Consider the following 26,671-nt stretch of genomic DNA (forward strand, 5'->3'; position numbering starts at 1 on the left):
ATTCCGTTTTAGTTGACAAAGATACTTGGTATGATTTCAGCCTTCTTAAATTTTGTTAAAACCTTTTTTGTGACCTAACATGTGATCTTTCCTGGAGAAGGTTCTGTGGGCACTTGAGAAAAATATGTATTCTGCTGCAACTGCAATTGAGGGGCATGTCTGTTAGGTTCTTTGGTTTATAGTGTTGTTCATGTCCTCTGTTTCCTTATTGATCTTCTATCTGGATGCTCAATCAGTTATTGAAAGTGGGGCATTGAATTCTACTACTATAATTGTGGTTGCTGTTTATTTCTCCCTTTAGTTACGTCAATGTTTGTTTCATGTATTTGGATGCTCTGATGTTAGATTCATACATACTTATAATTGTTATATCTAACTGGTGAATTAACCCTTTTATCATTATATAATATCCTTATTTGTCTCTTGTTATAGTTTTTGACTTAACGTCTATTGTTCTATATAAGTATGGCCACCCCTACTCTCTTTACCATTCACGAGAGAATATTTTTCTATTAATTTTCAGTCTATATATCACCTTAAATCTAAACTAGTTTCTTGTAGACAGCATATTGTTGAATCTCTTTTTTTAAAAAAAAAACAATTCAGCCACTCTACATCTTAGGCGAGAACTTACTATTACTGTTTTGTTCATTGCTTTCTGTTTGTCTTGTAGCTTTTTGTCACTCTTTCCTCTTTGCTGTCTTTTTTTTGCTGATTTTTTGTGATGATGTTTTGATTTCTTTCTCTTTTTCTTTTGTATATCTTCTATACATATTTTCTTTGTAGTTTCTATGGGGCTTGTACAAAACATCTTATAGTTATAATAGTCTATTTCAGGGTGATAACAACCTCAATTATGTACCAATACTCTACTCTTTTACTTCTTCTCACACACACACATGCTTTATATATTGATGTCACAAATTACATCTTTTTTATTTTGTGTGCATTAACATTTTTGTGGTTATAGTTATTTTTGTACTCTTGTATTTTAACTTCTATATCAGAATTAAAATAATTATGCACCACCTTCAAATATTCTATATTTGTTTATATATTTACCTTTAAGAGTGAAGTTTATACTTTTATGTGCTTTCTTGTTGCTCTCTAACGTCCTTTCATTTCAACGTGAAAGACTCCATTAACATTTCTTGTAAGGCAGCCTGAGTGGTAATGAACTCCATTAATTTTTGTTTAATCTGGCAAAGTCTTTATTTATCTTTCATTTTTGAAGGACAGTTTTACCAGATATAGTGTACCTGGGTGGCATTTTTTTCTTTTAGCACTTTGAATATATTTTTCTGCCCTGCAGGTTTTCTGCTGAGAAATCTACTAGTCTTATGTGTGGTCCCTTGTATGTGATAAGTTACTTTTCTCTTGCTGTTTTCAAAATTCTCCCTTTGTCTTTGGCTTTTGACAATTGGATTATATGTCTCTGGATGGGGACTTCTTTGGATTCACCCTGTTGAGAATCTTTTGGGCTTCTTGAATCTGTATGTTTATTGTCTTCCCCAGAATTGGGATGTTTTTGGCCATTATTTATTCAAATAAGCTCTCTGCCTCTTTCTTCTACTTCTGGGTCTTTGGATGTATACTGGTCTGCTTGATGGTGGTCCCTAAATCCCTTAGGCTCTCTTTACTCTTTGTTTGTTTTTTTTGCCACATTGCACAGCTTGCAGGATCTTAGTTCCCTGACCAGGGGTTGAACCCAGGCCCCAGCAGTGAAAGCACCCAGTAGTAACTACTGGGCCACCAGAGAATTCCCTCTCTTTACTCTTTTTCATTCTTTTTCTTTTTGTTCTTCTGACTAGATAATTTCAAATCTCTTGTCTTTCTATTCCCTGATTCTTTTTTTCTGCTTGATTGGGTCTGGTGTTGAATGCTTCTAGAGAATTTTCCATTCAGTTATTGTATTCTTCAGCTCCAAAATTTCTGTTTGGTTCTTTTTTACACTTTCTTTTTGTGCACATTCTCATTTTGTTCATGCATTGTTTTCCTTAGCTCACTGATCATCTTTATGATAGTTATTTAGTATTCCTTGAGGTAATTCATATACCTTTGTTTCTTTAGTGTTCGTTTCTGGGGATTTATGTTGTTCCGCTGATTGAGCCATGCTTCCCTGTTTCTTTGTGTGTGGTGTTATTTTGTGTTGTGATCTACACATTTGGAAAAACAGCCACCTCTCTCATTCTTTACAGACTGATTATGTACAGGAAAAGACTTTCACCAGTCTGCCCAGCAAGAGATTTGGTGGGCCTTCAAACCTTTTCTGTGGTTACATACTCTCTGGACTTATGCATATAAATTTCCAATTAGATGGATTTGTCTGTTTGTAATCTCTTGCTACCTCTGGAATCTAGTACTGCAGGTTTTCTAGAGCTATTGCAAGCCTTCCAGGTCTTATTCTCAGTGGTCCTAATGTTTCCAGAATATGCTGCATCCCATCAGTGCTTTGAGTTGGATGAGATAGAAACCAGTCCTTTGGGTAGCCAGTCCCAAAAAGCTGGAGTGTCAGACACATGCTCCACTCTTTTCTGTTCCCTGAGGGAGACAGCGTTAAGCTGTAATAGACTCTGTCACCTGTATCATGCATCCTTTGGGGTAGAAGCAAGCTGCAAGCTGCCCAGCTCACTTTGGTTCTCAGTGTCCTCCAGGCAGCTAGAGTGTACGGAGTCCTGTAAGTGCTCTAAGGTAGGCAAGACAGAAATCTGTCCCTTGGGTGGTACCCCAAAATCCAGAACATTAGATGCATGTTCCAGTTTCTTTCCTCTCTAAGGAGAAGCCAGAGGCTGGGTTTTCTTCCAGTTGCACCACACTGAACTGGTGAGTGCCATGAATTTTTCTACGAGCTTTGATGTGGTTGGTTTCATGCTCATTTGAGGTTTAGGAGCCTTTTAACTGATTTCTGGATTTCTCACTAAGGGAACTAGTCTGTGCATTGTTGAATTGGTACCTCTTTCTGGGGGAGGGGGAGAGGGTCTTGAGATTTCTATTTCACCATCTTGCTGATGTCACCCCACTTGAAGCCATGGACTTTAAAGCCATGAACAACTCAAGTAAGATTTTTATAATTATAGCAGCAATAAATAAGTAAACTAATAAACATATAAGGTAATTACAAATGAAAAACCACAATTCTAAGTGTTTTGAAAAAATAGAGAGTCACTGCCTGGGCTAATTAAATTGGCAGATCAGGGAACTCAGATATTTTAGCATGGATCAGGAAGGTAATAAATAGCTGTACATAGACATGTGAATAACTGGAGGAAGGCATTCCAGGTAGAGAGGAGAGCAAAAGCAAAGGCCCAGAGGTAGGCACATTCTTGGCAGAGAGGCCATCTTGTTACAGGGGATGAATGAAGGGGAAATTTATATTTAAAAAGGTTAGAGGAGTAACAGGGGTTCAGATCGTATAGGGCCTTTTAAATTGGTGTTTGGGATCTTAGATTTTACTCAGAGTGAGTTACAGGACCATGAAAGGACTTGGAGCAGAGCAGGGACATGATCTAACTTGTAACTTAAAGGGATCACTGCGGTTGTCCTGTGAGGAGGAGAATGTAGGTGGATGAAGTTGAGAATCCACTGCAAGAGCCCAGTAGGGAGACAGTGGTGGCCTGGGTGAGGACAGAAGCAGTGAATGTGATGAGATGTGGTCAAATTGGGATCTTTTGAGGGTAAAGCTAACAGAATTTGATGTGAGTTGTGAGAGAAAGAAGTCTAGAATGATTCATAGGTTTGGGGCCTGAGGGAACTAGAAAAATAAAGTTGCTAACTATTGAGATGGGAAGAACTCATGTGGAACAGTTTCAGGAAGGAGCTTAGGAGTTCAATTTGGCATATGATTGGTTTGAACTGCCTTTCAGACATCCAAGCAGGGAACAGTCCAGGATGAAGAATACCTTTGGGAGTTATCAGCATATTGACAATATTTAAAGCCTTGAGTTTAAATAAAATCACCTAAGAGTGTGGATGGATAGAGAACAGAACCATGGACTCAAAGGTGAGGGGGATGAGACAGCAGTCAGGGAGATTGGAGGAAAGCTAGAGTGTCGTGTTCTGTGAGCTAAGACATGTTGCCAGTGGGGAGAGATTAGCTGTGTCAAATGTTACTGCAAAGTCTTACTCTCTTTACCATGACCTGTAATGTGCAATTAGTACTCTAGTCAGTCAGCTCATGTTAGTGATTTTATATGTACTTAGAAATCAGTAAGCACAGCATATGCCACAAATAATTCTTGAGCAGTTAGCATTATGCTAGACATATAGGCCATATGTGACACAAAGAGATAAGACAAGGCCTCATGATCATTTGGGATGCATTATATACATGTGGACAAAATAAACAAGATGTTCACCCAGCTTCAAACTTATGAATGGACTATTTTTTAAAAAATTCATTTATAAGTATATTTACTACTTGGAACTTTCAAAGTGTTATCACATAGAAATAATATTATAAATAATAACTATGCCTAAAGCTAGGCAACCAAAAATGTAATACAGCTAAACAGTAACACCAAGACCTGTGACTGATTTTCCAGGTTATTTTATTATTGTTTTTACTTACTTTGAACTAGTGATCCATTTAGATTCTCTGTGCCTCAGCTTTTGTGGAAGATAAATTATATGTATCTGATTCCTGTCAAATGATACCATTACTGATAGTGGTCACAGGGTTATTTTTGTGAGATGGTGAAGCACCTCAGGTCTTGCACTGCTGGTTCCCAATAGTTACTTAAGGAGAGGTAGCTGTCTAGAGGACATACAGTCGATGCACAGCAGGTGATTAAAAATGAAAAAGTGAGTGAGGCTCAGGTGTATTCAGTCATCTCTTGATGCCAGCACTCTTGCCCCTCCCATGCCCCCTCTGGATCCTCAAGAGACTCTGTGTTGCTTTACTGTGACTTTTCATTCCTCTCTCTCTCTGCCCAGTTTAAACATAGCCCATCCTGCTCATTCTACCAGCATAAGCACATTCTTGATTTGAGGAAGTTTGGGGGCAGGAGAAGTGAAGATCACTAAGGATGGTTAGCCCATCTTGGTACGTTTCCAGGCATTAGACCCATCCTCCAGCAAAGACTGCCCTGCTAATGGCATCTTCACATTTTTGGCCTCTGAGCAGAGGAGATTCTCTAGTCTTGTGCTTATCATGTAGATTTTGGGGGCATCTTTCATTTCACAGGTTGCTGTGCTCTGAAATGCTCTTGGGATTGCTATCTTTGTGTGAATGAAGATGAACAATGCTGCATATGTGAATGACGAATGTAGAAAACATGAGGAAAGATGCCAGGCTCGTTTTCAGTGCTGAAGTGTGGTGTGACACTCTTAAGTCAGGCTGAGAGGTGCCCAAGGGAAGGATTTCATTGCATTTTTGTGCAATAACTACTGGACAGGTGTCAAAGGGTAGCTCAGTCATTCCAGTTGGCTTGAAAAAGTATAAGAAATTCTATCAGGTTCCTATTTTTCAACAAAATGGATTTCAACCAGTTCAGATTTGCTGTAACTAGTAAGTATATGGGTGTGTAATTGAGAAAGATGGGGGAAACTTGGAGTTTGAAAACTAAGAAGCTAAGACAGGATGAGTACGAATCACTGCATTTTGGGAAGTTATTCATATATTGTTTTTTCTGTCTTGATTCTCTGACCTTAAGAGCCAAGAAATGTAAACATATTAAGCAGTTTTGCATGACTTCCTTTTCTCTGCCTAATGTTAGCAAGTCATTAGTAAATTTACTCTGCAGTGTATTAAGAAATTTTACCTGGATCCCAAAAGCATAAACATTTCTTGTGCGTTTATTAATGGCAATGAGTCAATTCAGCTGCAGTGAGAAATACGTAAATTTTACGGGGCCTGAAACAGAGGAACTGTTTATCAGAATATTATTGGAATGTTTTAGTATTGTGATATTTTGCCTTTATTGGTGACTAATTTGGGGTGTGGGAAGTTTGGTTTACCTTCAATACAAGTGGGCTTAACAGCTTACTTTGTTGGTTGTGAGTGTGTGTAAGATTTTCAATCCTTGTCATGATCTTTTACTATATATTCAGGAAAGGCAGGAAAAAATATTCACTTGTTTTCAAAACCTCTAATAAAAACGAGATTGCCTTTCTGTGGAAACCTGAATAGTTTCCCTAACTATTTCCCCTATGATTAATTTTATATTGGTATAAAGCATATTTTTGTTCAAACTGGTATCTGTTAGGGAAGTATACACTTAAGTGTATTGGAAAATCAAATGAGTAGAAACCAGTGACATTCTATTGAAAAGGCCAACAGAATCTCCAAATTTGGGAATTCTATGGATGCGTGAAATTGACACTGTAAAAATCCCTTTGTTCTATTTTGGGCTATTTTGTTTTCTCATCAGTTTAGAACTTTAGGCCTTAAAAACAGAGCATGAATAAATGTTGGTTAGTGTGGTGTGCCTGGGCAAACTGGTGTAAAAATATTGCCTAGTGCTATGTCTCCTTGATCTCACTATTCCACCTACTCAAATCCTATTTTAAGGATAACTTCTTTCAAAAGAACTTCCTAGACAGAGTGACTATAACTGGCTAAGTTCCTATCTTATTCTTCCAGAACTGTCTCTTTGTTATCTAAACAGCCTTGATCTTTTTTCTCTTCTACTTGCCCTTTTGTTTCTTTCTGACTTCTTGTTCTATCTCCTTGTCTCTCCAAAGTTTCCTTTACCTTTATTAACCTCTCCCCACCCCCAACTTATGCTGAGATGAGGTGGATGGATAGAAATTAACATTCTGATAGAATATTAATACACAGTGTAATAATATGGAACTTAGGAAAATTCATGGAAAATAGCACAGCTGTGGGAATGCAGGTTTCAGTCAGCTTGCTTTACATGGATCTTTCTTGGCTCCTTCTGAGTTGCAAGGACTCAGTGGTCTTGACCATGTTTTATCCTTTCTACAGCACAGTGTTGTTTCATACAGGCCTCAAAGAATAACAGAATTTCACTGTTTGCAGTTCGATCCTTGTCTGATGTATAAATCATCTCTATAATCACCTTGCAAATGGTCACTTGATCTTGGATTCTGTTATACAAATTCATTTAATGATAGAAGAGTGGTATGTAAACTATTTTACATGTAGCTACTCAGCGAGATATAGATGACTTCAAAATGCCTTAGAACAGGGCTTCTGTGGTGGCGCAGTGGTTGAGAGTACGCCTGCCGATGCAGGGGACACGGGTTCGTGCCCCGGTGCGGGAAGATCCCACATGCTGCAGAGTGGCTGGGCCCGTGAGCCATGGCCACTGAGCCTGCGCATCCGGAGCCTGTGCTCCGCAACGGGAGAGGCCACAACAATGAGAGGCCTGCGTACCGCAAAAAAAAAAAAAAAAAAAAGCCTTAGAACATGCTTATGTTAGATGAAAATAGTTGAAAGCACATTTATTATGATAACTATTAAAACCAAAAATTGAATATATGCATGTTGTAAAAACTGTTTTAGGAACTGCAAGTGATTTTTTTTAATTCTTATTTTTCCAAATGTTCTATATATATATATATTACTGTTATGATTAATAAAAGCTTCCAGAGTGGATAAAACAGGGAAGGTGACCCTCATACCCTGCGTTGTGTCTCTTGCTTCTGGCCCTGGTGATAACATCCACCTTCAGCTCTCTGTTGGTTCCGACTTTGGATTTTAAGCTTTTGTTTCTACTAATAGGACATAAATTTACACTTTCAAAAGAGCAAGAAAAAAGCTGTACACTTCATTAGTCTGTATAAAAATAGCTTTGACATGCCATGGCATTATCCCTAAATAGAAGGGAAGTCTTGGGAAGGTAAGCGAGATGTTTACTTTTAGAGGTGCTTTCTAAAATCTGGTATGTGGAAACTGCTTCCTGTAGGTAATACTATCCTTTCTAAGCTGTAAGAATTAAGCTTTTTGTGTTTTTTACAAAAAGGATTCTTCTTTGGAAGAAGTTTCTAATTAATGTGTGGTTAAACTTAGGTCATGCATTATTTGGAAACACACTCTAAGGACTTTGAAAGCCTATTTTAGAAGATAGGAAATGTGTTTTGATTCAAACTGTTTCCCACAAAGACAAAACATTAAAAATGTACTGCATATTACCTTTCAGACTTAAAAGATATACTCTGGGGAAACCTTGAAAACTTCCTTCTTTACCAGACTCTAAATATAGAATGATGTAATCACCTGTGTTCTGTATAAAATATGCAAATATACTGCTCCATCACTTTTCTACACATGAAATCAGAAATATATCTTTTTTTTTTTGGGCCTCTCACAGTTGTGGCCTCTCCCGTTGCGGAGCACAGGCTCCGGACGCGCAGGCTCAGGGGCCATGGCTCACGGGCCTAGCTGCTCCGCGGCATGCGAGATCTTCCCGGACCGGGGCACGAACCCGTGGTTCCCTGCATCGGCAGGTGGACTCTCAACCATTGTGCCACTAGGGAAGCCCAGAAATATATCTTTTAAAAAGGAAAAGATTATTGATGTTAGATTTAGAAATATGACCTTTGTCAATACTTATTACAGTTCATTTAATTGTGGAATAAAATTTGGGGATTTATTTTTCTATTTTGGATTTATGTAGCTGCCTCTAATTTTCCTAGACAAAAAAAAAAAAATAACCAAAAAAAATGCCATCTCTGTATAACTATAGAATTTCTGAAAAACTAAGTTCATTTATCAAACAGGAGGCTAGAATGTATGAAATATCGGATATCAAATGATGAATATACAAATTTACTTCTACCAAATGTAATCATCTTAAATAGTAGATAATAGCCCTTGATTTCTGAGATACGTGCAAATGTTGGACATAACTTGAATTTCCAATAAGGATGCAGTGGTTAGTCCGTGTTTTCTCACAAAAGCAATCTCAACCATGCAGGGTTTTACTTAAACTAACACATATATGTCCTTCACCGTAAGCAAGACAATAGGAGATTAATTTGCTATAAACAGTTTCGGGCTTATGGGCATTAACTTTATTTTTTAAATTTTATTATACTTTTTAACATCTTTATTGGAGTATAATCTCTTTACAATGTTGTGTTAGTTTCTGCTGTATAACAAAGTAAATCAGCTATATGTATACATATATCCCCATATCCCCTCCCTCTTGCGTCTCCCTCCCACCCTCCCTATCCCACCCCTCTAGGTGGTCACGAAGCACAGAGCTGATCTCCCTGTGCTATGTGGCTGCTTCCCACTAGCTATCTATTTTACATTTGGTAGTGCATATATGTCCACCACTCTCTCACTTCGTCCCAGCTTACTCTTGCCCCTCCCCGTGTCCTCAAGTCCATTCGTTACATCTGTGTCTTTACTCCTCTCTTGCCCCTAGGTTCTTCAGAACTGTTGTTTTATTTTTTTTTTAGATTCTATATACATGTGTTAGCATACGGCATTTGTTTTTCTCTTTCTGACTTCACTCTGTATGACAGACTCTATGTCCATCCACCTCACTACAAATAACTCAATTTCATTTTTTTTAAGGCTGAGTAATATTCCATTGTATATATGTGCCACATCGTCTTTATCCATTCATCTGTTGATGGACACTTAGGTTGCTTCCATGTCCTGGCTATTGTGAATAGAGCTGCAATGAACATTTTGGTACATGACTCTTTTTGAGTTATGGTTTTCTGAGGGTATATGCCCAGTAGTGGGATTGCTGTTAGTTCTATTTTTAGTCTTTTAAGGAACCTCCATACTGTTCTCCATAGTGGCTGTATCAATTTACATTCCCACCAACAGTGCAAGAGGGTTCCCTTTTCTCCACACCCTCTCCAGCATTTGTTGTTTGTAGATTTTTTGATGATGGCCATTCTGATCAGTGTGAGGCGATACCTCATTGTAGTTTTGATTTGCATTTCTCTAATAATTAATGATGTTGAGCATTCTTTCATGTGTTTGTTGGCAATCTGTATATCTTCTTTGGAGAAATGTCTGTTTAGGTCTTCTGCCCATTTGTGGATTGGGTTTTTTTTTTTTCCTTTGCGGTATGCGGGCCTTTCACTGTTGTGGCCTCTCCTGCTGCGGAGTACAGGCTCCGGACGCGCAGGCCCAGCGGCCATGGCTCACGAGCCCAGCTGCTCTGCGGCATGCAGGATCCTCCCGGACCAGGGCACGAACCTGTGTTCCCCACATTGGCAGGTGGAATCCCAATCACTGCGCCACCAGGAAAGCCCCGGTTGTTTGGTTTTATTTTTGATATTGAGCTGCCTGAGCTGCTTGTAAATTTTGGAGATTAATCCCTTGTCAGTTGCTTCATTCGCAAATATTTTCTCCCATTCTGAGGGTTGTCTTTTTGTCTTGCTTATGGTTTCCTTTCCTGTGCAAAAGCTTTTAAGTTTCATTAGGTCCTATTTGTTTATTTTTTTTTTTATTTCCTTTTCTCCAGGAGGTGGGTCAAAAATTATCTTGCTGTGATTTTTTTATTTTTATTTTTTTTGTGGTACACTGGCCTCTCACTGTTTTGGCCTCTCCCGTTGTAGAGCACAGGCTCCGGATGCACAGGCTCAGCAATCATGGCTCACGGGCCCAGCCACTCCGCGGCACGTGGAATCCTCCAGGACGGGGGCACGAACCCATGTCCCCTGCATCGGCACGTGAACTCTCAACCACTGTGCCACCAGGGAAGCCCCTTGCTGTGATTTATGTCATAGAGTGCTCTGCCTATGTTTTCCTCTTAAGAGTTTTATAGTGCCTGGCCTTACATTTAGGTCTTTAATCCATTTTGAGTTTATTTTTGTGTATGGTGTTAGGGAGTGTTCTAATTTCATTCTTTTACATGAAGCTGTCCAGTTTTCCCAGCACCACTTATTGAAGAGGCTGCCTTTTCTCCATTGTATATTCTTGCCTCCTTTATCAAAGATGAGGTGACCATATGTGTGTGGCTTTATCTCTGGGCTTTCTATCCATTGGTCTATATTTCTGTTTTTTGTGCCAGTACCATACTGTTTTGTTTTCTGTAGCTTTGTAGTATAGTCTGAAGTCAGGGAGCTGGAGGAATAGGAAGTCTAATTCCTCCAGCTCCGTTCTTCTTTCTCAAGATTGCTTTGGTATTTGGGGTCTTTTGTGTTTGCATAGAAGTTGGAAAATTTTTGTTCTAGTTTTGTGAAAAATGCTGTTGGTAGTTTGATAGGGATTGCACTGAATCTGTAGATTGCATTGGGTAGTATAGTCATTTTCACAATGCACTGAATCTGTAGATTGCATTGGGTAGTATAGTCATTTTCACAATATTGATTCTTCCAATCCAAGAACATGGTATATCTCTCCATCTGTTTGTATCATCTTTAATTTCTTTCATCAGTGTCTTATAGTTTTCTGCATAGAAGTCTTTTGTCTCCTTATGTCGGTTTAAGCCTAGGTATTTTATTCTTTTTTGTTGCAATGGTAAATGGGAGTGTTTCCTTAATTTCTCTTTCAGATTTTTCATCATTAGTGTATAGGAATGCAGGAGATTTCTGTGCATTAATTTTGTTCCCTGCTGCTTTACCAACTTCATTGATTAGCTCAAATAGTTTTCTGGTAGCATCTTTAGGATTCTCCTTGTACGGTATCATGTCATCTGCAAACAGTGACAGCTTTATTTCTTCTTTTCCAATTTGTGTTCCTTTTATTTCTTTTTCTTCTCTGATTGCTGTGCCTAAAACTTCCAAAATTATGTTGAATAATAGCGATGAGAGTGGACAACCTTGTCTTGTTCCTGATCTTAGAGGAAATGGTTTCAGTTTTTCACCATTGAGAACGATGTTGGCTGTGGGTTTGTCATATATGGCCTTTATTATGTTGAGGTAAGTTTCCTCTGTGCCTGCTTTCTGGAGGGTTTTTATGATAAATGGGTGTTGAATTTTGTCGAAAGCTTTTTCTACATCTATTAAGATGATCATATGATGTTTATCCTTCAGTTTGTTAATATGGTGTATCACATTGATTGATTTGCATATATTGAAGAATCCTTGCATTCCTGGGATAAACCCCACTTGATCATGGTGTATGATCCTTTTAATATGCTTTTGGATTCTGTTTGCTAGTATTTTGTTGAGGATTTTTGCATCTATGTTCATCAGTGATATTGGCCTGAAGTTTTCTTTCCTTGTGACATCTTTGTCTGGTTTTTGTATCAGGGTGATGGTGGCCTTGTAGAATGAGTTTGGGAGTGTTCCTCTCTCTGCTATATTTTGAAAGAGTTTGAGAAGGATAGGTGTTAGCTCTTCTCTAAATGTTCGATAGAATTCACCTGTGAAACCATCTGGTCCTGGGCTTTTGTTTGCTGGAAGATTTTTGATCACAGTCTCAATTTCAGTGCTTGTGATTGGTCTGTTTATATTTTCTATTTCTTCCTGGCTCAGTCTCAGAAGGTTGTGCTTTTCTAAGAATTTGTCTGTTTCTTCCAGGTTGTCCATTTTATTGGCATATAGTTGCTTGTAGTAATCTCTCTTGAGCGTTTGTATTTCTGCAGTGTCAGTTGTTACTTCTTTTTCATTTCTCATTCTGTTGATTTGAGTCTTCTTTTTTTTCTTGGTGAGTCTGGCTAATGGTCTATCAATTTTGTTTTTCTTCTCATAGAACCAGCTTTTAGCATTATTGATCTTTGCTATCATTTCCTTCCTTTCTTTTGCATTTATTTCTGATCTTATCTTTATGATTTCTTCTGCTAACTTTGGGGTTTTTTTGTTCTTCTTTGTCTAATTGCTTGAGATGTAAATTTCGATTGTTTTTTTGCAATGTTTCTTGTTTCTTGAGGTATGATTGTATTGCTATAAAGTTCCCTCTTAGAACTGCTTTTCCTGCATCCCATAGGTTTTGGGTCATCGTGTTTTCACTGTCATTTGTTTCTAGGTATTTTTTGATTTCCTCTTTGATTTCTTCAGTGATCTCTTGGTTATTTAGTAGTGTATTGTTTAGCCTCCATGTGTTTGTATTTTTTACAGTTTTTTTCCTGTAATTGATATCTAGTCTCATAGCATTGTAGTCAGAAAAGATACTTGGTATAATTTCAGTTTTCTTAAATATACCAAGGCTTGTTTTGTGGCCTAGTGTGTGAACCCTCCTGTGGAATGTTCCATGTGCACTTGAAAAGAATGTGTGGCTACACAGCTCAGGAGAAAATGGAGAAAAAGAAAGAAAGATAAATATATAAAATAAAATTAGGTGAATAAAGTTATTTAAATATTAAAAAAATCATTTAAATAAAAAAATGTAAAAGTAATTAAAAAAAACAGAAGAGAGCAACTAAACCAACAGGCAAATACACCAATGATAAGAAGCACTAAAAGCCTGGTGGCACAGTGGTTGAGAGTCTGCCTGCCGATGCTGGGGACACGGGTTGGTGCCCTGGTCCGGGAGGATCCCACATGCCGTGGAGTGGCTGGGCCCGTGAGCCATGGCCGCTGACCCTGTGCGTCCAGAGCCTGTGCTCCGTGACGGTAGAGGCCACAACAGTGAGAGGCCCGTGTACCACAAAAACAAACAAACAAAAACGAAACAAAACGAAAAACAAAACAATCTATACTAAGATTAATACAAAAATCGAAAGTAGTCAGTCACATACAGCAAACCCCAAGTCTACAGTTGCTCCCAAAGTCCACCGCAGCAATTTTGGCATGATTCGTTGTCTCTTCAGGTATTCCACAGGTGCAGGGAACATCAAGTTGATTGTGGAGATTTAATCCACTGCTCCTGAGGCTGCAAAGAGAAATTTCCCTTTGTCTTCTTTGTTTGTACATCTCCTGGGGTTCAGCTTTGGATTTGGCCACGCCTCTGCATGTAGATCGCCCTGTGGCATCTGTTCTTCGCCCAGAAAGGAGGGGGTTTAAGGCGCAGCTTATTAGGGGACTCTGGCTCACTCAGGTTGGGGGAAGGGAGGGGTAGGGAATGCAGGGTGAGCCTGCGGCCACAGAGGCCAGCGTGACGTTGCAACAACCTGAGGTCTGCCATGTGTTTTCCCGGGGAAGTTGTCCCTGGATCACGGGACCCTGGCAGGGGTGGGCTGCACAGGCTCCCAGGAGGGGAGGTGTGGATAGTGACCTGTGCTTGCACACAGGCTTCTTGGTGGCTGCAGCAGCAGCCTTAGCGTCTCATGCCCGTCTCTGGTGTCTGCACTGATAGCTGCGGCTCGCGCCTGTCTCTGGAGCTCATTTAGGCAGTGCTCTGAATCCCCACTCTTCATGCACCCCAAAACAATGGTCTCTTGCCTCTTAGGCATGTCCAGACTTTTTCCTGGCCTCCTGGCTAGCTGTGGCGCACTAGCCCCCTTCAGGCTGTGTTCACCCAGCCAAACCCAGTCCTCTCCCTGGGCTCGGATCTCCAAAGCCTGAGCCTCACCTCCCAGCCCCCAGCTGGTGAGCAGACAGGCCTCTCAGGCTGGTGAATGCTGGTTGGCACCGATCCTCTCTGCGGGAATCTCTCTGCTTTGCCCTCTGCACCCCTGTTGTTGCGCTCTCCTCCGTGGCTCTGAAGTTTCCGCCCGCCACCGCCCGTCTCCGCCAGTGAAGGGGCTTCCTAGCATGTGGAAACTTTTCCTCCTTCACAGCTCCCTCCCAGAGGTGCAGGTCCCATCCCTATTATTTTTTTTATTTTGCGGTACGCGGGCCTCTCACTGTTGTGGCCTCTCCCGTTGCGGAGCACAGGCTCCAGACGCGCAGTCTCAGTGGCCATGGCTCACGGGCCTAGCCGCTCCGCGGCATGTGGGATCTTCCCGGACCGGGGCACGAACCCGTGTCCCCTGCATCGGCAGGCAGACTCTCAACCACTGCGCCTCCAGGGAAGCCCCCATCCCTATTCTTTTGTCCCTGTTTTTTCTTTTTTCTTTTGCCCTACCAAGGTACGTGGGGAGTTTCTTGCCTTTTAGGAAGTCTGAGGTGTTCTGCCAGCGTTCAGTAGGTGTTCTGTAGGAGTTGTTCCCCATGCAGATGTATTTTTTGATGTATTTGTTGGGAGGAGATTGATCTCCACGTCTTACTCCTCCGCCATCTTGAAGGTCCTCCTCGTATTAACTTTAATTCTGCAGTAATAAGTGTTACACTCAGTGAAAGTTAGCATGTTTTTAGTGTTAATGAAAACATGAATACCATTCTCTTGTATGCTACTATGGAGTTGCTATTTTATAGGCCAAAAAGTGCTTGGATATTGGCTATTTTACATGGTTCAACCAGTATTATCATTAGCTGAGAGCTGCTACTGGAATATTTTTGTGGGGCAGTATGCTAATGTGGTATGGTTTTTAGGAAGTTGTTTGCTTCCTCGTTAGATTGTCAACAGTCCCAGTTGATACTCTGATGGAAATATTTGACAGAAATATTATCTCATGCAAGGAAGCCTATGGCACTGCTTTAGTCTCCAGAATACCAAGAAAGGACACAAATGTGAAGAAGATGGTTTTGTTTTCTGGGGATTTTTTCTCAGTGGTACAAAGGATGTTATGGGTTGCCTTTGTATGTAAGTTTGCAATGAGGCCCTATAATGCTACTTCTTGGCTGAACTTAATTTAATATGTATAATGGCCCAAGAAGCAGCCCCAGTGATTAGGACTACAATATGTCACTGACATTAGAAGAGAAGCTTCTTATGCAAAAGATGTCTATAAATAACATTTAAGACAAATATGTTCGGCTAATAAAGATTTTCTGAAAAGCACCTAGGAAATGGATAAACAAATGTGACTACTCATGATTCAAATATGCCAATCGAGGTTGCCTAGGATCTCCCAGTGCTGTATTTGAATTCTGAGCCTGTAAGAGTAAGGGCCATCTTGAAATACTCTCTGGTTTTATTAGCAGCGCTGTTCAGAGCAGTTCACATCATCTGGCATTAAGTAATCATGATGTTGCTGCATAGCCAGAAGGTTAAGGCAAAGATGCATAAGGATCCTGCAGCCTTTAGCAACGGTCCTCAAACATTGCTGCATATTATTGATGGTTGATGATGATTTTTTGTGGTGTAACAATAAATAGCAATGATACCTACATAACATCTTCCCCCAAAGTCATTTGCCAATAAGAGCATCATTATTTTGCTTTCCTTATTATGCATTCTTCAAGTCAAGATAGTCTTGTTTATATGGTTGAAATGGTCAGATGCAGTGTTGTGAATGTGTGATTTGACTTCTTTCCTAAAGGCTAGCCTCCACTCAGGATGAAATTAGTTCTTCCACAAGGACATAGTGACCAAAAAAGATACAAAATTGTGTCTTACAGAAATTTGGCAAGAGAATACTTGTTCCCCTTTGAGGAACTGTATAATTATACAGGTATCAGTATAATTATAATTGGATTTAGCTACTATATCAAGTTATTTGAAATAAGGTCCTTTTTCAGAGGAGAAGAAATGAGATCAGTCTTAAATATCCAGTTAAAAGAAGTTGTCATTGAACCAGTTACACATACGTCTTTGATGTAGCCCAGTTAGATGCCAGTGCCTTGTACCTGCAGTTTAGAATTCTTATATCACTTAAAATTTTCGAATTATTAATGTGACCCTACTTTTAGGATTATAGGTATGATAGCATATTTTAATGAAATCTTGGTTATGATGTTAACGAGGAGGAATTCATGGAAGGCATTCAGAACAGTCTGTATTGTTCTGGTGAACATGAACATCTGAGCATCTGAGCAAAGGGAAAAAAAACCGTGAAATCAGAACTTGTATTTTAAGATCCACAATATGACCTACACTGAAAATAATATATTCTTCAGGCCTTCCCTGGGGTTACTTACTTTATAATATCTTTTCCTTCAATGAAAAAATAGCTAGTCAAGTACTTTATAACACATGCTAAAGTTGTCCCTAGGCATTGGACACACAGGAACATTTTCATGATTGTCATTGATTGCCTTGAGTTCCAAGGGTATACTAGTCTCTTACAATTACAAATAAGTGTGTCTTGTTGTTTGGTGTTAAAGCTCGATATAGCTCCAAAACACCAGATGACACTGAGACAGAAACTTCTTACAATTCAAGAATACAGAAATTCACATTAGAACTCAGTGAACTTTGATTCTAAAGGCATCATTGTCATGAAAACCCAAGATTTTTTATGATTACTTTTATGAGTAATTTATCCTTTATCCTCTCTAGGACTATAAGCCTCTCAGAGCTCTGTTTCTTAAGTTTAAGCTCCTATTCTTGACTAGAATCGTGTGTGCAATTGCCTTTCCTTAATGCACATTCTATGATTCTCAATTAACTGAAAAGCAAAAATTGAGTGTGAATCCAATCAAGGGTATTTTGTACTATTTCTATTGTATGTTAAATTTGGAAGTCCTCCCTTAATCAGTACTTCGGGATTAAATGCCTAGAATCCCACATTCTCTTTACCCTAACCTAAAAAATTCAACTTATTCATAAATTGTGAACATGACTTGATTGTCCACAAAAGTTACAGTTAGTGGAAAAGTGAATTTTTATTACAGATGAAGTGATTGTTACTTTAATCACATAATATGGCACATACAGAAACAGTTCTCATGAAGACATTTTTAAAGTGCTCTGATGGCCTGAATTGACGTTGAAATTGTAGGGACTCTTAGATCTGTCAGTGCACTTGTCAAGGGCATCCAATTTCCTGTGGATGTTGACCAGGGGACCTCGTACAAAAATATAAAATAGGGCTTCCCTGGTGATGCAGTGGTTAAGAATCCGCTTGCCAATGCATGGGACACAGGTTCAAGCCCTGGTCCAGGAAGATCCCACATGCCGCGGAGCAACTAAGCCCGTGTGCCACAACTACTGAGCCTGTGCTCTAGAGCCCGTGAGCCACAACTACTGAGCCCACGTGCCTCAACTACTGAAGCCTGTGTGCCTAGAGCCCGTGCTCCACAACAAGAGAAGCCACCGCAATGAGAAGCCCGCCCACCACAATGGAGAGTAGCCCCCGCTCTCCGCAACTAGAGAAAAACCTGCACACAGCAACAAAGACCCAACACAGCCAAATAAATAGATAGATAGATAGATAAATAATCCTCTTTAAAAATAGAAATTTACAAGAATCTTCCAGAGAAAGGACCTCACGGTACACTCATTCTCATAGTGATTTGACATTTTCCTGGTTCCATCTCAAGCCTCTGTTGCAATAATCACAGCTCTGTGATAACTGTTTACAACCCACACATTGCCAGACATTACTGTCTCTAAGTCTACATTTGCTTCTTTCGGGTTTAAATAATTTGTGGAACTTATCCAAATGTCTGGATAATGCTGAACCTCATCACTGACAAGCAAAAGGATAGGCTATAAATGATGATGCTAGCTATGGAGGCTATTAGGTCAGTTGTTGGAGGAATTAGCTTGCTTCTACTAAATAAAATAATTTTACTTAATTGGGTGGACTCTAAAGACATGCCTTATCTTTTCTCATCTATACCACCCATGTTTTCACTTATCTGTTGTTTTCCCGTTGTCTAGCACCATAAAAATTGATAAATATTTTTTGAATAAATGAATGTGTTGAAGAAATGTCTATAAAATATACATTTTAATTAAAGTACAGTTGACATACAGTATTATGTTATTTTCAGGTATACAACATAGTGATTCAACATTTAAATACATTACAGAATAATCGTCATGATAAACCTAGTAACCTTCTGTACCATACAAAATTATTACAGTGTTATTGACTATATTCCTTTTGCCATGTATCACATTCCTGTGACTTGTTTATTTGATGAGGAAGTTTGTACTCTTAATCTCCTTTATTTATTTCACCCAGCTGCCTGCCCTTTCCCCTCTGACAACCACTAGTTTGTTCTCTGTATCTATGAGTTTATGTTTTGCTTTGTTTGTTTTGTTTTTTAGACTTCATATATAAGTGAAATCATATGGTTTTTGTCTTTTTCTGTCTGATGTATTTCACTTAACATAATACCCTTTAGGTCCATTCATGTTACAAATGGCAAGATTTCATTCTTTTTGATGGCTGAGCAATATTCCATTATATATGTATCCATCTATTGATGGATCCTTAGGTTGCTTCCATGTCTTGGCTATTGTAAATAATGTCGCTCTGAACATAGGGGTACATATCTTTTGAATTAATGTTTTTCATGTTATTTGGATAAATACCAAGAAGGGGAGTTGCTGGATTGTATGGTAGTTCTGTGTTTAATTTTTTGAGGACTCGCCATACTGTTTTCCAGATTGGTTGCAGAAGCATATATTAGAATCTGTTTTCTTTTAAGCCTGGCATTTAAGAGATTTATAAAATTCTAAAACAATGCCTCTCTTCTCACTAAATCTTTGCCTCGGAAAACATAATTATTTTTCATAAAAGTATGTTAACTTATTTTACCATATAATGGGCTTATTGTAATTTTTACATGAATTAATCAAAACATTTTGAAAGTTAGAAATTCAACAATATAAATATCAATAGTTATAACTCACATTCCAATGCTCCTTGATGTCTACAATAATTTTTGAGACCGTAAAGCGGTTCTGAGATAAAAAAGTTTGAAAGTTGCTGGCTCAAAGAATGGGCAATATATACTTGTGTATACAACGGCAATAACCAGTTATAATATAAAATGGAAAAAAAGTAAAATATCTAAAAATAACCTTACAGTCCTATGTGGAGTATAACAAAAAATGGTCTATTTCAGAATATGAAAGGAGACTCAGTAAATGGAGATTCACACCATGTTCTTTGATGGGAAGTTTCACTATTATAATATTGCTCATTTTTCTTAATTAATTTATAGATTTCACATATATCCAAACAACAGAAATATATTAAACCTGTGAAAATGAAAATTCCTATAAAATTTAACTACATGATTCCTAATTTTATGCAAGAATAATAGGTTAGTAACTGCAAAAAAACATTTTTCAAAGAAGGATAATCAGGGAGACCTGCCTTATCTGATATTATATTTACAGTAGAGAGTCAGATAATCAGTTGTCTCAAAACCAGCTTCATTGTGTGTTGTGCATATATGTGTATATATGCGTATTCGTGTGCATTTAATATATGATAAAGGAAACATTAGTGTTCAACTTCACTCACTAAAGGATACGTAAATGTAAACAATTCTTATCAGTTCAGTAAAGATAAGACATTAATATCAGAGGTAATAGTATTGCTAAGCATTTGTAAATTGCTGGGGGGCAACTATGAACTGTAACAACCTTCTTGGATAGCTCCTCGCTACTATACATCAAGTGCTTTAAAATGTAATCTTCAATGTGGCAAATTTATTTCTAGCAATCTCTCCCACAAAGATATTCAGAAATGAAAAAATATTTATATGCAAATGTGTTCATAGCAGCACTTATTATAATAAGACAAATTTTAGAACAGCATTTATGTCTACATATTGGGCAACGATTAAGTAAATATGGTAATGACAAGGAAAACCGCATATAGAATAAGATTAAATAAAAATAGAGAATACATTTCATATGGTTCATAAATCCAGTTATGTAAAATGTGTAGCAGAATGCCAGGAGTAGATACCTTAATACATTAACAGTGGTTGTCTCTGAATTCTGGAATTATGAAAAATTTTTATTATCCTCTCTATGCCTTGCTGTATTTTCCTAAGTTTTTAAAATATTGAATATATATCATTGTTAAAGTAAATAAAAACATTACAATTCAATTAACTATTGAAGTTTCAATTTAGAGTTTAAGACGAGTCAGACAACAGATTTTATATTGCATTTCAGCTCCGGATTACCTGTTCTTTTACATCTGACAGTAACTTCAGATAGTTGCTGTCGTTAACTTACATGTCATTTACGTGTCATTAACTTCAGAGAGTGCCTCCATTTTCACAGTGTAGTTTTTGTCCATTTGCTAATAAACTAGATAACTTTAAACAAGTCACTTTACCTTTCTTGGTCTTTCATTTCCTTGCCTATCAAATGAAGGTCCTTCCAATTTTAAAATCTGGAAATGAAGTGATAAAGATTTAAAAACTGTATTTCCAACAGAAATGTCTTTTGCCACCATCGATATGTCTCTCTTTTACTACACATTTTCTCCTAACTTATTCTCTTCTATGTTTGTGTTTCTGGAGCTCCCTCTTCCCTCCCTAACATCTGATGATTGAGAAGGGATTATAATCTCATCTTGCTGTCTGTCTCCCAGTACTACTCAAAGCAGCATCCAGATTCTAGTGTTCCTATATGAATATTGTTGACTGTCATCTACAGGTCATTGATGATACTCATTGTCATAGAATTTTTAAAACTCTGTAGAGATTCTAAGACTCTCGATATAAATGAACCGACTCAAGCTTGATGATGAAGTGCTGTTGTCTGTTCCTTGTCATTTTAGCCTGTTTCGTTGGACCTTACTGATATTATACTCTCTACTGCTGTACACAACCCAGGCTTGGATACCTATGCTTACCATTCAAAATGACTAGCACTTTGGAAATACTCGTTTTTCTGATGAAGCTATTATACAGTATTTAAATTGTAGTTTGCAATCTGATATTTTAACTCTGTGGTGCTTCCTAAAAATTATTGCTATATTTAGTTGTTAATTCAAATAAGTTGCTAAATATGGTACTGGATGATGATATGAATGCATATCATAACACAATGTGATAAGCTTTATGCAGATTCATTCATTCGATATCAAATATAGTTTTCTTATAATTTAATGTATTGAATTCTCTAGTGTAAAGTTTTAACCTATATTGTATACTTTAAATGGAAAAGCAAACCTCAGAATTGATGCTCTTTGTCTAATTGGTCGTCTGGGGTGGAATATATACTGTTTGATGCCTCCATGTGATTCATGTGCACTGATAAATTTCTTTTTAAACTTGCAGCAAATAGTGGCAGCAATAAATGCAGGGATTATACCTTTAGGAAACACCTCCAATCAAATCAGTCACTGGGATTTGGGAAGTTCCTTCTTCTTTGCTGGCACTGTTATTACAACCATAGGTAGGAGACAACTTATTTTGTTTTTTAATTTTGGTACAGCTTGTGAGCTAAAATTCACTTGTTTGAATTTTTTTTACAGTTGGTCAAAATGGTCTACTTAAGGTAGAAAACTAGATTTCAGTAAATTGATTTTGAAAAGAGAGTTTAAAGGTTTGAACAAAGGAATGATGGAAATGAGTTATTGTTTCAGAATACTGAGTTGTTTAAAATCCATATGAAACTCGAGAGCAGTTCATTTGAGTCATTTGACTAAAGGATAAGAACATCAGGAAATAGCTTGAAATGGTGATTTTTTTGGGGGGGACAAGTAGTTTAAAATTTTCCTGCATCTTTGATTCTTTAGTACAGAAAGAAACGAGTTGAGTACAATTTTGACATTCTTTTCATGAAGTTCTTATTTGATATCACATTCTTCAACTTGTAAAATTTAACTCTACATTTGAACAGATTGTTCCTATTCTTATATACTTGTCTATTATGATTATTTCAGGCCTTTTTCATGCATTATGGTTTTCTAATAACACAAATGTATAAAAAATTAACACTGAAATATTAAGATTACAAAAAAATGAAAGTTTAAGCCCTTGACCTTTTATCTTTTAATCGTGTTGTATGTCATACTGCTAAAAAGGGTCACAGTGGAACATGGTCTCTTTTTTGGGGATTGACTGTGCATCCACTCAGCACCCACTAGGCAGCAGAATGGGTACAAGTAGATGACTTCTCTTCTGTTAGTTAGTCCTTCAGTGCCCAAGAAATATCCAGAGGATATAAATGCAGACCCCATAGTGAAAGCCATGCTTGCCATGCCGTGAGGATTGGGAGGAATTACAGCTGCTTGTTTCATGGAAGGAGGTGGGTTTAAAGCATAATTTTCAATAAAGAGAAGGAAATTGACTCATCACAATTATGAACAAAGTATGTGTGCAAAGGGAATTCTCCCCTTCCACACATGCTTGTGATGAGATTTCCTCTCATGGGCTTGACCTCTGATTTGGGTGTGTGAATTACGATTCTGAAAGTTTTAATTTTATTCTTCGATGTCATTGATAGATTATGAAGTGTATACAGTTTTCAAATGAGTACCTTATATCCAAGTCCTAAATAAGTGAACATGGACAATTTATGGATGAACTCTTGCTTAGAATTTTCCTTTGAGAGGAATTTGTAGTGTCCTGTCATTATGTGAATCCACTGTAATGCCTCTTTGTGCTGGAACACTTGCCAGTGAAATAAATACCTTAGCATGTTGATTTTTGCCTTTGTTAAGAAGTCAAAGAGCTATGTTTACTCTTACATCTCCATCAGCTAGGTCAAAAGTTGTGTGGCTGCGAAAATCTGGAAGAATGGCAACCTTGATATTTAACCATAATAACAGGTTAACTTTGGAGCTTAGACATCTTGGCCATTTCTACTATGGAAATAACTGTTTATTGTGTAAACTACTTAGAGTCTGGAAGGAAAAAAAAGCTCACAGACTGAGTGAGAATGGTTTGTTTCTGCCCAATGAAAACTCAAATGTCCACGTTATAACTCATCATGACCACCACTAAATTATTCTCCAAGAGACTTAGTCATTATACAGACTTAGTGTTGCATCCTGTGTTTATAAACAGTCTCATTTTTTGAATCCAAAATTCAGTAAGTTTTGCAGACATATACTTTAACACATGAAAAAAATAAACCATTATTACCAGCCTTACCCCCAAATTATAGCCATTAAGCACAGTAGCTGATTATTTAGGTTGTTTAGGTAGCTGCCTGACAGCCCAAATCTCTTACTGTTCTATCTCAGTCTTAGGTGGATTAAGTCATTCTAGGTCACCGACATTTACTCCATGGTCTTCTACTTCTAGGTCAAGGCCATCTCCTCAGACCTTGGACTAGATTATGGTCTAGGGCAAGGTAAAAATTTTGGCCTCTTTCATAAGTCTCCATTTGAGAGATATCCAAGTCATTATTTAATAAAATTCAAAGTGTAATTATTAATATTGTTAATGATAATAATTGTATGATCTTTGAAGTGGTTTATAGAAATCATAGAAATTGTAACCTCTAGCACTAAGCTACACTGTATTAGTTGTTTAAAAAATAGAACTTGAGACAGTCTGGGAGAAAAAGTTGCAGTTGCTCTTGTAGGGTGCCTGATACAGGCAGTGCTTCATGGAGCTGCATTGGCTGAACTGTCCCAGATTTTTCTACTCAGTGTTAACAATTTGTCTGAGAAGCCAAAGTGACCCTTATTATTCATTAGAAATATGCCCAAGAGAAGTTCAGTTATACAAAATAGAATATTAAAATTTAAGAACTAATTTTAGAGAATCTCTTCATATATCTACACACTGTTTTCAAAATCATACCCTTCCAAGCCCTTCACAAATTCCATTTCACAGTTGCACAGACTAACATCCATTCCTGACTATTCTTTTTCTCTTATTCCTTGCTTCCAGTTCATCAGTGAGTCCTGTTGGCTCTGCCTTTAAAGTAGATCTATAATTTAACTACTGCTCACCATTCAAACTGCCACCATTTTGGTCCAAGCCAGCATCATCTCAGTGCCAGCATCCATGTAGAAAGAAACCTTCTGCTCAGAAATATTCTCTGGATTCCAGCTCATTCAGAGCAAACACCATACCCCACTGCTTATCGCACCTAATAAGATGCAAGTTCTGGGATTTTTATGTGTTTGAGTCTTTTCTGTATCCCCAGTGCCTGACACATAGTGGGTGCTTAATAATTATTTTTGGAATTAAAAACAAATGGGGATTCTAAATGATATGAACTGTACCTCGTTGGAAATTACATAACACTAAATTGATAACATTACACTAAATTCTTAGCTCTTTAAACAGGCTTCGTTACTAACTTTTTTGTTTGTTCATTTACTTATTCAAAAAATAATAAAATATGATCAGTCTGCTACTATAAGGATAAAAGATAAATTACTTGAGCCTGGGTGGCACACAGACCAGTCAGGGAGGCCTGTGGGCAGATACTCATTTACAATATAGCATGCCAGGTGCTATGGCTTAAGAGCATTCAGTGGGAATGTATAGGAGTGACACTGTACATAGATACTGGGGTAGGTGGGTAAGTAAAAAGGGAGCAAGGAATACTTCCCTTTCCTTGATAAATGTCCTATTTGAGATTGGAAAAAGAATTAGGAATTTCCCAGATGAATAAAGGTAGAATGGGAGCATTCCAGGCATCAGGAGTTCATGTGGGAAAGATTAGGGGTAAGAGAGAATATGGTCTATTTAGGAGTTACAGGTCATCTAAAATTGTTGTTTGTAGTTGAAGGGATTCATCTTTAGAACCATGTAAATCATTAAGTCAACGTAGTAGCTCCTATTGGATCTATGCTACTTTTGCCACTGCTGGGAGTATAAAAGGAAATAAAAACACAATCCTTGTTTGCAATCAAATTTGGGAGATAAAATTTACAATTAGGAAATAATGGAATAATAACAAAAATAGGTCTTGTATAATCAAATATTACATGGAACAGTGGTTTCAGTGCTATAAGAATTGAGAAAAAGGAAAGAACTTGTGAGCTGGAACGGGGAGGAAAAGCTTAATTAGAGAAGTTGGATTTGAACTGTGCTTTGAAGAAAATGTTTCGGTTTAGATTGATGGAGGGGAAAAAGCCTCCCTGTCTGTGAGATAGCTAAGCAAAAACACCAAGGGAGAATGAGCCTGACTTATCTCAAGGACAGAAAAGTAAGTATTTGAGTAGATCAGAGGAATTGTTTAGAGGAGTAATGGGAAATATTATTGACTGATTCACATGGGAAGAATACAGTTGAATATAATTTGGTTTTTGAGAATTTTGGACCTACTGTACTGAGAACATGGATTTTTTTGGAAAGCGAAGTGACAGGTTAAAAGTGACATTAGAAGATGCATCTGTCAGGAAGAGGATACGTGGAGACTGACGGTGAGGGAACAGTTAGGAGACCATTTCTGTGATCCACAGAAGGGGAGTGAGAGTATTGACTGGGAGGATTGGAGTTGATGTTGAAAGATGAGATTAGGACAAAAGGTTGAAATAATTAGATGCGGGAATCAACAGGCCTTGGTGACTAATACAACAAAGAGAGAGGCATCTAAATGTTGACTATTGAAATGAAATGAATATCTAGGCAGCAGGCTGGTAGTTCATAAGCAGTCCTAGTTGATGCTGTGAAGAAAAAGGAGTTTAAAAAAATGGCCAAGATGTTATACATGGTGTTATATTAGGAAGCTTCATTTTAGTCGTTTTCCCACCTCAGTTTTTATTTGTTGGTTTATTCTTTAATTCAGACAGACTAGAAAGACAAGGTGGACAGGCTCCCTCCGGAGCTCACATTGGGGTTGAGGAGACCCAACAATCAGTCAGTGCACTTAAAAACAAGACCATTATCAACGGCAGTAAATGCTCTACAAGAAGTTCATGTACCTGATCAAGAGTAGGTAGTGGAGCCAGAGCAGGGAGTGGCAGGTGCTCTAAAGCAGACTGATTCAAGAGCTCTCAGAGCAGGTGACAGTTAAGCGGAAGCCTAAAGGATGAAAAGAAATCAGCCAGGGAAAGAAGAGTGCAAAGATGAGTTCAGGCAGAGGGCACAGCATGGCAAAGAAGAAGCGAGGTTAGCAAGATGAACAGGGGCCAGCGAATGTAGGACTTGGTAGGTCATGACAATATCCTCAATTCAGTGAGAAGCCACCGAAAGATTTAAGCAGAAGGGAGTCCTGATGTGACTCAGGCTGCTGTTCAGAGGGCAAAAGGGAAAG

At 38.1% G+C, this 26,671-nt stretch overlaps 1 protein-coding gene across 4 annotated transcripts in view; it reads left to right on the forward strand.

Annotated features, from left to right (window-relative positions):
* The window catches only part of KCNK2 (potassium two pore domain channel subfamily K member 2), a 243,837-nt gene that overhangs the window by 94,170 nt on the left and 122,996 nt on the right, over window positions 1-26,671 (forward strand). For all 4 annotated transcript variants that reach the window (XM_089909755.1, XM_089909759.1, XM_022593281.2 and 1 more), the window contains exon 3: window positions 21,784-21,901. In XM_089909755.1, the coding sequence (XP_089765881.1) occupies window positions 21,784-21,901 (118 nt within the window). The remainder of the gene's footprint in view (window positions 1-21,783; window positions 21,902-26,671) is intronic.

Source organism: Delphinapterus leucas, chromosome 1, assembly GCF_059928025.1.
Source record: "Delphinapterus leucas isolate spDelLeu-1000000601 "Yukka" chromosome 1, BTC_Dleu_Yukka2, whole genome shotgun sequence".
NCBI lineage: Eukaryota > Metazoa > Chordata > Mammalia > Artiodactyla > Monodontidae > Delphinapterus > Delphinapterus leucas.